The 14,720-nt window shown below is 58.1% G+C and overlaps 1 protein-coding gene across 1 annotated transcript in view; it reads right to left on the reverse strand.

Annotated features, from left to right (window-relative positions):
* Nucleotides 1-6,721: 6,721 nt before the first annotated feature.
* The window catches only part of CDS2 (CDP-diacylglycerol synthase 2), a 32,371-nt gene continuing 24,372 nt past the window's right edge, over nucleotides 6,722-14,720 (reverse strand). Inside the window, exons 7-13 of the mRNA XM_068156499.1 lie at nucleotides 14,242-14,324; nucleotides 13,716-13,803; nucleotides 13,263-13,331; nucleotides 12,204-12,356; nucleotides 11,173-11,292; nucleotides 10,167-10,270; nucleotides 6,722-8,317 (exon numbers count right to left, since the gene is read on the reverse strand). Coding sequence (XP_068012600.1) covers nucleotides 8,188-8,317; nucleotides 10,167-10,270; nucleotides 11,173-11,292; nucleotides 12,204-12,356; nucleotides 13,263-13,331; nucleotides 13,716-13,803; nucleotides 14,242-14,324 — 747 coding nt within the window. The 3' untranslated portion in view covers nucleotides 6,722-8,187. The remainder of the gene's footprint in view (nucleotides 8,318-10,166; nucleotides 10,271-11,172; nucleotides 11,293-12,203; nucleotides 12,357-13,262; nucleotides 13,332-13,715; nucleotides 13,804-14,241; nucleotides 14,325-14,720) is intronic.

Genomic DNA, 14,720 nt, shown 5'->3' on the forward strand with positions numbered 1-14,720 from the left:
AGAGAGGCTGTGGAGTCTCCTGGTGTGGAGAGCTTCCAACCCCCCCTGGGCATTGTGCTGCTGGGCAAGCTGCTGTGGGTGCCCTGCTGGAGCAGGAGGCTTGGACTGGATGATCCCCAGAGGTCCCTTCCCACCCACTCCATGCTGGGATCCTGGGACTCTGATTCAGGCAGTGTGGGTCTGGAGCAGGGCACTGGGGTTGCTCTCGTTCATTCCTGGGTAGGTGCTGGGCTGCCCTGTGGCCACAGCTCTGCTTTCCACCCTGTCACATTCTCTGGGCTCAGGATGGTGGAATTTGTGAGCTGGGGGCCTCTGAGCTGGCTCCAGTCACTGCTTGAAGTGACAAATTAATTTCTCAGCTGTCATTAACCCCAATGAGCCACCAGTGTCCACAGGAAGCAAGCAGAGGGCTGCTGAAGGGCTGCTTTAGCTGGGCTGATAAGTCCAAACCAGCCAAAATCAGACAAGAGCTAAAAATAGTTTGTTTTGCCGAGTGAACAGATGGGTCCTGCTGCCCTAACCCCTGCAGGCAAGTCAGGAGGAGCAGCTGAAAAGAAGCAACCATTGCTGCCATGTGGAATTCCAACAGTTTCTCACATTTCCAAGGAACTCTGTACCCTGCAGTGGAGCCACCACTGCCCTCAGCTCTGGGCCAGGTGGGAGGCTACGACCTGGCCGCAGCGGCTGCCTGTGTCCCTCGGGCACAGCCTCCTCCTCTGGACAGCTTCCAGCCAAGGACAAGGAGCACAAACTGGCACCCAGGAGGTGCCACCTAAAGAGGAGAGGAAAGTTGTTTGTTGTGAGGGTGCTGGAGGCCTGGGGCAGGCTGCCCAGAGAGGTTGTGGAGTCTCCTGGTGCGGAGAGCTTCCAACCCCCCCTGGGCATTGTGCTGCTGGACAAGCTGCTGTGGGAGCCCTGCTGGAGCAGGGGGCTTGGAGTGGGTGAGCTCCAGAGCTCCCTTCCCCACCCCAACCATGCTGGGTTTCAGGGAGTCTGTGAACTGAAGCCTCCATGAACCTCTTTGCCACCACCAGCTCTGCTTTGAGGAAGATCCCCAAGGAAAGTGAACTGTGGGGTGAGGAATGCCCTGGTGAGGCCACGTCTGCAGTACTGTGTCCAGTTCAACAGAGACAGGGAACTGCTGGAGAGAGCCCAGCAGGGGCTATGAGGATGCTGAAGGGCCTGGAACATCTGTGTGAGCAGGAAAGGCTGAGAGCCTGGAGAAGAGCAGCCCCAGAGGGGAGCTGAGCAATGGTTACAAATGTCTGAAGAGTGGGAGGCCAGAAGCAGAGGCCAGGCTCCTGCCCGTGGTGTCCTGGGACAGGACAGGGGAAATGGACACAAACTGCAACCCAGGAGGTTCCACCTCAACATGAGGAGCAGCTTGTTTGGTGTGAGGGTGCTGGAGGCCTGGAGCAGGCTGCCCAGAGAGGTTGTGGACTCTCCTTCTCTGGAGACTTTCCAACCCCACCAGGATGTGTTCCTGTGTGAGCTGCCCTGGGGGATCCTGCTGGGGCAGAGGAGTGGGGGGCAGGGTTGGCCTGGATGATCTCCAGAGGTCCCTTCCCACCCCTACCATCCTGATCAGGCTTTAAACCAACCTGATGTGCTCCACAGAGCAGGGGAAGGAGGCTCCCAGCACCTCCCCCTCTTGCCAGCAGCGCTGAATGAAACCCCAGCAGGGCTAATGGAACTTATCTTTATTTAACAGTAACATGTAGTATATAAATAGGGTAGATACTTTAAAATATACAATATATCACAGTCAGACATTCAGTCAAAGGAAGGCAGCTCTACCTGTGTGCAGCTAAAACATTAATCAACAGAAGAATGCACAGAGAAAGAAGCAGATGGTAGGAACACATCGGGGCTGGAGAAGAGGAGCAGCTGAAACGGCAGCCCCAGGGTGCTACAGAAGGCAGGAACCACAGGAGCTCTCCCCTGAAGCTTTTTGTGACACACACCTGCCCCCAGCAGGCTCTGGATGGGCTGTGGGGAGGCTTTCCACACAGCTTCACCCTCCTCCTGCCATGCAGAGGTGGTCAGAGGAGGCAGGGGAAGGGAGAGACGCCAGGACCTCTCTGCAGCCCTGCTTGGGGGAACCTGCTGCACACCTCAGAAACAGGAGACCCTTGGAATGGAAGCTACCAGCACCTCACAGCCTGCTGCCAAGCATCAGCTGATGCTGCAGGATGTCCAGCTTCAGGAGCCACAGGGTGAATGGCTGCCCCATTCCCTGAGGAGCATCTCCATGGCAGGAGCTGATCAGCACAGGACATCTTCCCTCTGCACAGCCCAGGCTGTGATGTCTCACTGAGCACTGCAGCGATCTGCAACCTGATCTGGGCTACAACCAGACCTGGAGATGCAAATCCCTCTCAGCTCATGCCCACACAGCCCCAGCCCAGCCATGCCTGCCCAGACTGTGACCCAAAGCACCATCCCCCAGCACACAGAGGCCATCAAGCTTTAGTGTCAGCTCAGCAGGGCAGCCTCCCCGAGGCAGAAGCAGCTTTCCAGCCACATGCCACCCTCTTGCTCATGACACACACACCTCCCTCCCTGCCTGCTGCCCCTGGAAGAGCAGAGACCACTCCTGAAGAGCTGGAGCCCACAGCAGCCTGGCCCCTGCAGCCTGGCAGGCTTCGTGCTGGCCAAACGCTGCTCCTCCCTTCCTCCCAGGCCAAGCACACAGCAGCTGCCAGCTCCTCACCCCTGCTGCTCTCATCAGGCTCAGTCATTTCCCTCTTGCTGGGCAAAAGCTGGAGGAACCTCTCCAGTCATGGAGCCACCTCTCCAGTCATGGAGCCCACTGCAAGCACTGTGCAATGCTGAGCTCCAGCCCTGCAGCTGCAAGCATCTCCTCATGGCCTTACCTTGGCATCCCTGGGGGCAGCTCAGCCTCCCTGGCTCTGCCAGCCCCCCACCAAACCTCAGTTCTTGCTGACTGTGAGAGCTGCAGCACGACCAAGGTCCTGCAAGGCTTCAAGCAGCGTAAGGAGGTGCAGTGTGTCCTGCTCTGTGCCCCTGGGCATCACAGAGGGCTCCTTTAAGGAAAGCCACAGCCACTGACATCAGCTTTTCAGTTCCTCTTAACTTTCCAAGTCTCACTTGAAATATCTACAGCAAAGAGAAGCCACTCAGAGGCTGGGCTGATGGAGCCAAGCCATCAAATGCTCCCAGACAGCAGACACTGTCCCTCAGAGCTGAGCAGGGCCAGCCCAGCACAGCAGAGGTGGGGTTGCCACCCACAGCCCAGCAGAGGAAACGCCACAGTGCTCAGCAGCCTTCCTCACCAGCTTCAGCTCTCCAGCTCACAACCAACCTTCCCCTCCCTCCCTCCCTCCCTTCCTCCCCCCTCTCTCAGCTGGAAGCTCTGCTCCCCTTCAGTTTGCAGGATGCTAAACCCTCTCCACATAGCTTTAGCCTTCAGGATCAGAAGTGGCTTAGAAGTCTACCCTCTGACTGCACTGCTGGGAGGGAAGGAAGCCTACAGCTGCGAGCTGCTCAGGAAAGCCTCCACCCACAGGCGGTGCTGCTGCCACTGCGGCTGCTGCTGCCGCTGCTGCTGCTGCTGCTGCTGCCGCTGCTGCTGCCACTGCTGCTGCTCTCCCAGCCCCAGGCAGCCACAAAACAATGCTGCTGCTGCCACTGCTGCTGCTGCTACTGCTGCTCTCCCAGCCCCAGGCAGCCACAAAACGCTGCTGCTGCCACTGCTGCTGCTCTCGAGCTCCAGGCAGCCACTAAATGCTGCTGCTTCTGCCACTGCTGCTGCCACTGCTGCTGCTCTCCCAGCCCCAGGCAGCCACTAAATGCTGCTGCTTCTGCCACTGCTGCTGCCACTGCTGCTGCTCTCCCAGCCCCAGGCAGCCACAAAATGCTGCTGCTGCTGCCACTGCTGCTGCTCTGCCAGCCCCAGGCAGCCACAAAACACTGCTGCTGCTGCCACTGCTGCTGCTGCTGTACTGCTGCTGCTTTCCCAGCCCCAGGGAGCAAGGAGACACTGCTGCTGTTACTGCTCCTGCTGCTCTTACTGCTGCTGCTGCTCTTACTGCTGCTGCTCTCCCAGCCCCAGGGAGCGAGGAGACTCTGCTGCTGTTACTGCTCCTGCTGCTGCTGCTGCCCTCCCAGCCCCAGGCAGCCACAAAACGCTGCTGCTGCCACTGCTGCTGCCACTACTGCTGCCACTGCTGCTGCTCTCCCAGCCCCAGGCAGCCACAAAACACTGCTGCTGCTGCCACTGCTGCTGCTCTCCCAGCCCCAGGCAGCCACAAAACGCTGCTGCTGCTGCCACTGCTGCTGCTCTCCCAGCCCCAGGCAGCCACAAAATGCTGCTGCTGCCACTGCTGCTGCTCTCCCAGCCCCAGGCAGCCACAAAACACTGCTGCTGCCCTTCTGCTTCTGCTGCTGCCACTGCTGCTGCCCTCCCAGCCCCAGGCAGCCACAAAACGCTGCTGCTGCCCTTCTGCTTCTGCTGCTGTACTGCTGCTGCTCTTCCAGCCCCTGGGAGCGAGGAGACACTGCTGCTGTTACTGCTCCTGCTGCTCTTACTGCTGCTGCTGCTGTTGCTGCTGCTGCTGCTGCTCTCCCAGCCCCAGGGAGCGAGGAGACACTGCTGCTGTTACTGCTCCTGCTGCTCTTATTGCTGCTGCTGCTGCTGCTGCTCTCCCAGCCCCTGGGAGCAAGGAGACACTGCTGCTCTTACTGCTGCTGCTGCTGCTTCTCTCCCAGCCCCAGGGAGCGAGGAGACACTGCTGCTGTTACTGCTCCTGCTGCTCTTACTGCTCCTGCTGCTGCTGCTGCTTCTCTCCCAGCCCCAGGGAGCGAGGAGACACTGCTGCTGTTACTGCTCCTGCTGCTCTTACTGCTGCTGCTGCTGCTGCTCTCCCAGCCCCAGGGAGCAAGGAGACACTGCTGTTGGTACTGCTCCTGCTGCTCTTACTGCTGCTGCTGCTGCTGCTGCCCTCCCAGCCCCAGGCAGCCACAAAACACTGCTGCTGCTGCCGCTGCTGCTGCTCTCCCAGCCCCAGGCAGCCACAAAATGCTGCTGCTGCCCTTCTGCTTCTGCTGCTGTACTGCTGCTGCTTTCCCAGCCCCAGGGAGCAAGGAGACACTGCTGCTGTTACTGCTCCTGCTGCTCTTTCTGCTGCCACTGCTGCTGCTCTCCCAGCCCCAGGCAGCCACAAAACGCTGCTGCTGCCCTTCTGCTTCTGCTGCTGCTGCTGCTGTACTGCTGCTGCTCTCCCAGCCCCAGGGAGTGAGGAGACACTGCTGCTGTTACTGCTCCTGCTGCTCTTACTGCTGCTGCTCTCCCAGCCCCAGGGAGCGAGGAGACTCTGCTGCTGTTACTGCTCCTGCTGCTGCTGCTGCCCTCCCAGCCCCAGGAAACCACAAAACACTGCTTCTGCTGCCACTGCTGCTGCTCTCCCAGCCCCAGGCAGCCACAAAACACTGCTTCTGCTGCCACTGCTGCTGCTCTCCCAGCCCCAGGCAGCCACAAAACACTGCTGCTGCCCTTCTGCTTCTGCTGCTGCCACTGCTGCTGCCCTCCCAGCCCCAGGCAGCCACAAAACACTGCTGCTGCCCTTCTGCTTCTGCTGCTGCCACTGCTGCTGCCCTCCCAGCCCCAGGCAGCCACAGAACGCTGCTGCCGCTGCCGCCCTCTAGCGTCCACATCCAGCACTACACCTTCCGAACGGCCCCAGGGCACCTCCCACAGCTTGCAGCAAAGCTTCGAGCTGGGTTCTGTGCCATGCTAACTACAGCTCGAGAGGTGCAAAAGGCTTAAACCAAGAGGAGCAGGAGGCTAAAGACCCCCAGATGAGAAATGCCTCACTACCCAGAGCAGGACACTTGACTGGAGCTCATCAGGGCTGCAGCTGCTCCTGCTGACTGCCTCGGGACAGCGATGCACTGCGAGGGACTTGGGCAGATGTTGGCAATGGGCAGAGAGAATCCAGCAGAGCACCAAGCTGGTCTGACCCCCCCAGGGCAAACTACTCTTGAGGAACTACCCAAACCCCTGGCACTTCCACACCTATCCCCAGTCTGGCTGTGCCTTGCCAGGAGCCCTGACTTTGCCCACCTGAAGGTGAAACGCAGACTGAAAACTCTCCAGGCAAGACAGAAGCAGCTTAACTTTCCCCTTCAGCTTCCAAATGAGGGGGCTGGGACCAATACCTTCTGAGTCATCAGTAAATAAATCCCTGCTCAATGCAAACTGGAGGGCAGCAGTCTCCACAGCTAGCCCAGGAAAGCCTCTGCCTACACCAGGGGCATGAAGCCAACTGCAATCCTCACCTGGCCCTGTTGTGGCCTCCCAGCTCCTGCCAGCTGCCAGCCACTTCCCCAGCTGCAAACACAGGGTGCAAAGGGAGCCTTCCTCTCCACAACCTCTGCTTCTGTGGGTCCTGTTTGGTGGGGGAGGGGGGAAATGATGCAGAGCTCCCTGCAGGGAGTGCTGCAGCTGTGGAGGAGTGAGGCTGGGGTCTGCCAAGGGGTTTACAGAGGTGCACTCCAGCTGGCTGGGGGTGAAGGAAGCAGTGGCAGGGGCAGAGCCTGGAGCATGGCTTTTAGGTGCTTTATTCTCCATCAGTGCTTAGCTTGCAGCATAGCTGTGTGCAAGGTTAGTGCCAGCAAGTGGTTGAAAACAGCAAAGCACTTCTGTCATTCTGTGTTGCCTTTCCCTGTCACTTGTTCCCCAGGTTAAAACAAGATGAAGTTTCTCTCTCTCTCTCTCTCTCTCAATCTCTCATGCACAAACTATGGAAGGAAGCAAAATCAGAGTCACCTTTGTGCTTGGGAAGCTTCTGCACTATCTGATCACCAGAAAGGAAAAGGGAAAAGCTTTTACAATCTTGAGGGCTCTCCTTCTTAAATAATACAAAAGTAGGACAAAGGAAAGGACTCAGGGGGAGGGGGAAGGTGCAGCTCTCTAAGTACAAACTAATCATGACCAAGATTCAGTTAAGCAGAGCAGGACAGGAGGCCTGCAGGTGCCAGAACCCAGAGTGAAATGCAACACAGCCCATGACAAACTCAGCAGCACTGACATCTACAACTCAAGTAACAAACAAGATGACAAACGTGATCCCTGAAAGAAAACAAAACCCCCACAAAATACCCAGCTGGGGGGAGGGGAGGGGGGGGGAGGGGCTGGAGCCCCCACCCAGCAACCTTCAGCCAAAGAAACCAAGGGTGGAAACTGCTCCCTGCTCCCTCCCCCCCTCAATCCATTCCAATATCCCAGCGTGGGGTTTCCAGCCCTGGAGAAATGAACAAGTGTGGTTCAGTGTCTCTCAAAGGTTATTTGGTGGCTTCTTAATGGTTATTTGGGGGTGGGGGTGGGGGGGGGGAGGAAGAAAGTGAACCCAATTATTTCAAGGGTGGTTTCTTGCTTGGCAGGAACTACCCAAGGAAACTTCCACCCTCTTTAAAACCTCTCCCCTTGAGCCGGTTTGGAGCCTCCCACATTCTCACCAGCTCCTTCACTCCTTGTCCCCAGCCTATTTCTGGTTTAGTTATTTCATTATCCAGCTCTTCTCTGCCAAAAGATCAGCTGGGAGGGGGTGGGAGGGGTGGGGGGGGGAATGGGAGAGGCGCTGCAGGAGCCAGCGAGGGCCCAGAGATGCAGGTGCCTGGCTGGGCCGGGACGAGATCCTCCTCCACCCCCCAGAGCCTCTGCAAGGAGGCTGCACACAGGCATCAGGGTGGCTGCCTGGGGGAATGAGCATCACAGTCAGAGCTACCAGGGGAGGAAATGATGGTCCCCAGAGCTGCCATGGTGCACAGAGCCTGGCACCAGGGCCAGGGCAGCCGTGCAGCTCCCCACGCAGGGCAGAGGTGGTGCCCTGTGCACCCAGACACCGAGAGGGAACCTCCAGCTCTGCCCACCCCCTGCCCCCCCAAAAGGTTCAGAACAGACCAGGAGGACACTTGCAACCTCCTCCTTCAGCCAACAGCCCTTCCAAACCTCACCTCCTTGCCAGCCACCCGGCCCAGATTCGCTCATTTGAACCAAAGCTCTATAAACAACTGGAAAAATCCCAACACAAATGCAAACATTTACCAAGAGAGGAAGAAAAGTTACAGTGAAATGAGGCCTTGTTATTGTCTTAAATCAGGCAAGCCAGGAGGTTCCTCCAGGAGGCTTGCCTGCTTTCAGTCCTGATCCCTCAAGCCAGCTGCCTATGCGTCCTCCAGGCTGCCCAGCACCCCCTTGTCCACCAGGTGTGCTTTGAGCGTGTTGAAGATGTGCAGCTGCTGGTCTGGCCTCAAGGTTAAGAACTGCTGGATCAGTTTGCTTGGGTTAGGACCCCTGGAAGACAGAAATCGTCACAATTAGAGCTGCTGGGGAAGTCTGGCTACAGGGAAGGGCTGGGGGAGATGGGGCTGCTCAGCCTGGGGAAGAGGAGGCTCCAGGGGGAGCTCAGAGCAGCCTCCCAGTGCCTGCAGGGGCTCCAGGAGAGCTGGGGAGGGACTCTGGATAAGAGCTGGGAGTGCCAGGACAAGGGACAGTGGCTTTGAGCTGGGAGAGGGGAGATGGAGCCTGCAGATGAGGAAGACATTCATCAGAGTAAGAGAGGGGAGGCAGTGGAACAGGCTGCCCAGGGAGGCTGTGGCTGTCCCCTCTCTGGAAGCTAGGAAAAGAAATGGAGGCACAGAAAAATGCCTATGAGGAACAGATGGAAAGGTAACAGCACTGCAGGGTGCTGCTTGCTGCAGGGAAGGGAAGTGCTGCTGGGAAGGGATTTCTGACAAGGGATTGTAGTGACAGGATGAGGGACAAGGGGTTGAAGCTCAAGGAGGGCAGATTTAGACTGCAGATGAGGAAGGAATTCTTTGCAGTGAGGGTGGGGAGAGTCTGGCACAGGTTGCCCAGGGAGGCTGTGGATGTCCCCTCCCTGGAGGAGTTCAAGGCCAGGCTGGATGAGGCCTTGAGCAAGCTGGGCTGGGGGGAGGTGTCCCTGCCCATGGCAGGGGGCTGGCACTGGCTGAGCTTTGAGGTCCCTTCCAGCCCAACCCATTCTAGGGCTCTATGATTCTCCATGAGTCAGGCTGCTAAACCTCCATCACTGGGAACCCAACTTCATCCAAGCAGCAGCCAGTTCCCCAGCTCTGCCCAGGGAGCTTAACTCCATTTGAGCTGAGGAAATGGATTCAAAGGCACAGGATGCTCAACTGGCAACAACAACCAAAGCAACCCTCAAGCCCCCTCTGTGTCCAGAGGGTTGTGCATCTTCCTTCAGCAGCAGATGCTCTGCCTAGAAAGTCCAAGCAGCCACACCAAGGCAGCTCCTCAGCTCCTGCAGTACATCCCCCAGGCACCTCCAGGCTTCCCTCCCCATGCCTGGCTGCAGGACCCTTGGCCATGCCACAAAGAAAGATTTTTCTGTGGGTTGGACACTGAGGACCCTGCTCAGGACTCACAGGGATGCAGAAGGGACATGAGGGAGTTCCAGAGGGACTGGAATAATTGAGGACTGGGAAAGGAGGGAGGCTGTGCTTCCAGCTCTGCATGACCCTGCTCAAAGATCCTACCCCAGGCACTGCTGAGGGCACACCTGGAATCCTGGGGTCAGGGTTGGGCTCCTGACTCCAAGAAGGACATTGAGGGCTGGAGCAGGACCAGGGAAGGGAAACAAAGGGTCTGGGGAACAGGGCTGGGGAGGAGCAGCTGAGGGAGCTGGGGGTGTTGAGCATGGATGAGAGAAGGCTGTGGGGAGGCCTTGTGGCTCTCTACAACTCCCTGACAGGAGGCTGGAGCCAGGTGGGGGTTGGGCTCTGCTCCCTCATTTCAGGTGACAGAAGGAGAGGAAAAGGCCTGGAATTGTGCCAGGGGAGGGTCAGGCTGGAGAAGAGGAAACATTGCTTTGCTGCAAGAGTAGTCAGGGATTGGCAGAGGCTGCCCAGGGAGGTGGTGGAGTCCCCAGCCCCGGAGGTGTTCCAGAACCCTGTGGCCATGGCCCCTGGGGCCAGGGTGTGGTGGCCACGGTGGGGCTGGGTGAGCTCAGCTGACCTTAGGAAGCTTTGGCAACCCAAGCAAGCCTCTGATGCTTCCAGCCTCCAGCTGCTCTCTGGTGTGTATTTCCAGATGCCCCTCTGAGGGGCTGACCCAGCTGCCCCTGGGCCCAGCCTGGGCCCCCTGGAGGCCGGCAGAGCAGTACCTGATGAAGCTGGCGATGTAGACGTTGACGAAGGTGGCCATCAGGTACTGGCAGTCGAAGCGGTCCATGATGCCCCCGTGCCCCGGGATGGTGTTGGCAAAGTCCTGTGCACAGCAGCAGGGGCTGCAGTCAGCGGCTCCAGCCCCCTCTGCTGCTTCTGCACCTCACAGCCCTGCTCTAATCCTTCCCAGGAGGCAAAAGTCAAGGCTAAGAAGACTCTGACTCTCTACCTGGCTTCTCCTCCAGGCAGGCTACCAGGGCCTGAGGGCCATCGAGGCTTAGCTCAGATCTGTCACTCAAGGGTTAGGGCAGGCTAATGTTGGTCTCCTGCAGCCATCAAGGCTTAGCTCAGATCTGTCACTCAAGGGTTAGGGCAGGCTAATGTTGGTCTCCTGCAGCCATCAAGGCTTAGCTCAGATCTGTCACTCAAGGGTTAGGGCAGGCTAATGTTTGTCTCCTGCAGCCATCGAGGCTTAGCTCAGATCTGTCACTCAAGGGTTAGGGCAGGCTAATGTTGGTCTCCTGCAGCCATCAAGGCTTAGCTCAGATCTGTCACTCAAGGCTTAGGGCAGGCTAATGTTTGTCTCCTGCAGCCCTGCCTTACCTTCCAAGGCATCTCAACTGAAGTCTTTGCATCAGGCCAGCCTGCAAGACCCCAAGGGAAGCCCCAGATTGCAAAACTTCCTGCCTGGGCTTCCTCTGCCTCAAGTTCTGCCCCAAAGCAGGGTTTAGAAAGTCACAGCTGACACTTCAAGGTCTCTCCTCCCATTCAATCAAAGCCACCAGGACCTGCTCCAGCACTTGATCTGTGAGCAAACACAGCTCCCCTGCCTTCCCTGCCACTCCTTGGAGCACAGGGAGTGCTGAGGGTGTGCCACCAACCACTCCCCCTCTGCTTTCTTGTGGTGGGTTGAGATCACCCCCACCCCCCCAGAATAACATTTTCTAGGCATCAGCCTAGAACTGCCACATTTCCAAAGAGTGAAATGTCCTGCCCCATCCTCACCTTGATTTTGAAGGCCCTTTTAAAGCCACTGGCAAAGAAGCCTCCAAAGGGCCCAATGAGGGAGGCAAACGTGGAGAGGGCGATGCTGTGGATCTGGAAGGGATACATCCGGACGGTCTTCTGCAGGGGGGAGCACAGGGCAGGGAAGGAGTTGCAAGGGGAACAGCAATGTCCACTGCCTGCCCCTCTTTCTCTGCTCTCCAGGCTTCAGCTCAGGAGGTTTTTACAGATCCATTCATTCACAGAAAGCAGCAGGTTGGAAGGGACCCTCCAAGGGCATCTCGTCCAACCCCCTGCACTCAGCAGGGACAGCTCCAGCTGCAGCAGGCTGCCCAGGGACACAGCAAGGCTGACTTTGGATGTCTCCAAGGATGGGGCCTCAACCACCTCCCTGGGCAGCCTGTCCCAGTGTCTCACCACCCTCATGGTGCAGAACTTCCTCCTGATGTCCAACCTAACTCTGCCCTGCTTCAGTTTCAAACCATTGCCTCTCAGCCTACCCCCACAGCCCCTTCTGAGCAGTCCCTCCCCAGCCTGCCTGTAGCTCCCCTGCAGCTACTGAAATGCAGCTCCAAGGTCTCCCTGGAGCCTTCTCTTTGTCCCAGTTCCCCCAGGCTGTCCCCATAGCCCTCCAGCCCTCTGATCATCCTTGTGACCTCCTCCGGGCCCTCTCCATCAGCTCAGGGTCTCCCTGGTGTTGGGGGTCCCATAGCTGGACACAGCCCTGCAGGTGAAGTCTCCCCAGAGCAGAGCAGAGGGGCAGGATGCCCTCTCTCCACCTGCTGGCCATGCTGCTTTGGATGGAGCCCAGGTTGCCACTGACCTTCAAGTCAGTTAATATCCCACCAGTCTTGGGGACAACTCCTTTGGGCCTTCAACCACCACAGAGCACCACCAGATTCCTCCTCTCTACGGCTGCACCATCACCCCTCAGCATGTTCCTTCAAAAGCCATCAAACTAAAGCCCTGAGCTCTGTCCTTAGCATTCCCATCCCAACAAATAAGGTCCACTAGAGAGGGAGGAGTCCTACCCAGCCCACCACGGACTGCAGCACCAGGGGGATGTTGTACTCCTGCAGCTGGAAGAGCTCAGAGGGCTCACAGTCCACGGTGAAGCTGTTGGTGTCGTTGTTGAACTCCACCGGGCAGGTGAAGCAGCGGTACCCAGACATGACATAGGACAGCTGCAAGGAGAGAGCAGAGGAGAGGCAGCAGGGGGAAGCAGAGTCAGCCTATCCTGAGCAGTGCAGCAGAGCCAGCCTGGAGGGAAAAGGCCACTCAAGGAGAGAGGAGCCACCCTCCCAAGCCTCATTAAGAAGATTACTCTCCTGAGAAGCAGTAATGGGCTAAAGGCAGAGGAAGCCTTTTGCTTCAGTCAGTGGCTCTGCTCTGCAGGCAGGCAGCAGAGCCCCACAGGGACAGGCTGCACCACTGGGCTGGGAGGATGGAAACAACCAGCCACAGAGATCACCCCAGAAACATGAGAGTGTTCCAAGAGGGAACTAGAATCACAGAATCATCTGGGGGGAAAGAACCTTTAAGGTCATTGAGTCCAACCTTTCTCTAACTAGATGATCCTTATGGTCCCTTCCAACCCTGAATGATACTATGATACTATGATACTATGATAACTCTGCCAAGGCTGGGGCTAAACCCTGTGCCTCAGCACCACATCTCTGTGGCTTTGAAACCCCTCCAGGGATGGGGATTCAACCACCTCCCTGGGCAGCCTGGACCAGTCTTCAAGAACCCTTCCAGTGAAGAAGTTTCTGCTAATGTCCAATCTAAACCTCCCCTGGTGCAGCTTGAGGCCATTTCTGCACACAGCCCTTGTGGTGGAGCACAGCATTCACCCAGCAGCAGGGAGAGCATTTCAAGGGTGATTGTTGTAAGGCACAGTGGCTGAGAAGGACACAAAACCTCCTCCAGAACTCTGCTCCACCTGCACAGCTGTACACAGGACACAGCCATGGAAAGTCTCTGACAAGGGCTGGTGAAGCTGAAAGCTTGACTGCCCTTTGTAGACCCAAAGCTGTTACCCTAGGAAGGGCAAAGCCCAAGGAAAGCAGCAGCACTCTGCTGTCACTCACCAGCAATCCAAACAAAACAGTGGCAAAGAATCCTCCAATGAAGCCCTCCCAGGTCTTCTTTGGGGAGAGCTGCCAGAGGAGAGAGAAGGTCATCACAAACCAGGCCCCTCCACACACCCACATGGCCCTCCCCCACCTGGGAGCTGCTGAGGCACACACAGACTGGTGCCAAGGACCAACACAGGAGAGCAGGGTCAGAAGCTGACACAGGATCAGAGGATGTTAGGGGTGGGAAGGGACCTCTGGAGATCATGGAGGCCAACCCCCTGACACCGACGGCTGTGTGAAATGCTTTGCTGGGCTTCACAGCCTCCAAGACTGGAGGCACCAAGCTGAGTGTAGAGGTTTGCTTCAGCCCCACCACAACCCACAGAAGTGGAGATGAGGGAACACAGGGCTGAGACCCAAAGGAGCCAAACTGGGGGGTGCTTGATCCACCCAAGTGCCACCAACCTTGATGAGCGGCGTGCGGCCGAAGAAGAACCCGAACATGTAGGCCATGATGTCATTGCAGATGACACAGGAGATGGGCACAATGAACCTAGATGGGAGAAGAACCAAGCCTTTGCAGAGTGCCAGGATCAGACAACAGAAGATTCCCAGCATGCTGGGGATGGGAAGGGAGCTCTGGAGCTCACCCAGGCCAAGCCCCCTGCTCCAGCAGGGCACCCACAGCAGCTTGCCCAGCAGCACAATGCCATGGGGGGTTGGAAGCTCTCCACACCAGGAGACTCCACAACCTCTCTGGGCAGCCTGCTCCAGGCCTCCAGCACCCTCACAACAAACAACTTTCTCCTCCTCTTCACAGGGAACCTCCTGGCTGCCACTTTGTGCCCCTTGCCCCTTGTGCTGTCCCTGGGCACCACTCAGCAGAGCCTGGCCCCAGCCTCTTGCCCCCCCACAGCTCCTTTAGCTCTTGCTGAGCATTGCTCAGCTCCCCTCTGGGGCTGCTCTTCTTTAACCCACCACAGCAACTCACCAGATCATCCCTTCAAAGAGGTTGTGAATGATGAGGTGTGACTGGGTGACCACGATCAGCAGCGTCACGTGGGTCCAGCCGAACTGCAAGAGAAGACAGCATGAAGCCCACCCTGCCCACAGGCAGCAGGCAGCCCACCCTGCCCACAGGCAGCCCACCCTGCCCACAGGCAGCAGGCAGCCCACCCAGCCCACAGGCAGCCCACCCTGCCCACAGGCAGCAGGCAGCCCACCCTAAGCACAGGCAGCCCACCCAGCCCACAGGCAGCCCACCCTGCCCACAGGCAGCAGGCAGCCCACCCAGCCCACAGGCAGCCCACCCTGCCCACAGGCAGCAGGCAGCCCACCCAGCCCACAGGCAGCCCACCCAGCCCACAGGCAGCAGGCAGCCCACCCAGCCCACAGGCAGCAGGCAGCTCTGGCAGCAAGCAGAAGCTGCCCCCCAGCCCCTGGAAGGCTCCTGCAGAAGAGCACTCCCTC

Source organism: Melanerpes formicivorus, unplaced genomic scaffold (assembly GCF_026170545.1).
Source record: "Melanerpes formicivorus ecotype bairdi unplaced genomic scaffold, bMelFor1.0.p_v2 SCAF_34, whole genome shotgun sequence".
Lineage (NCBI taxonomy): Eukaryota > Metazoa > Chordata > Aves > Piciformes > Picidae > Melanerpes > Melanerpes formicivorus.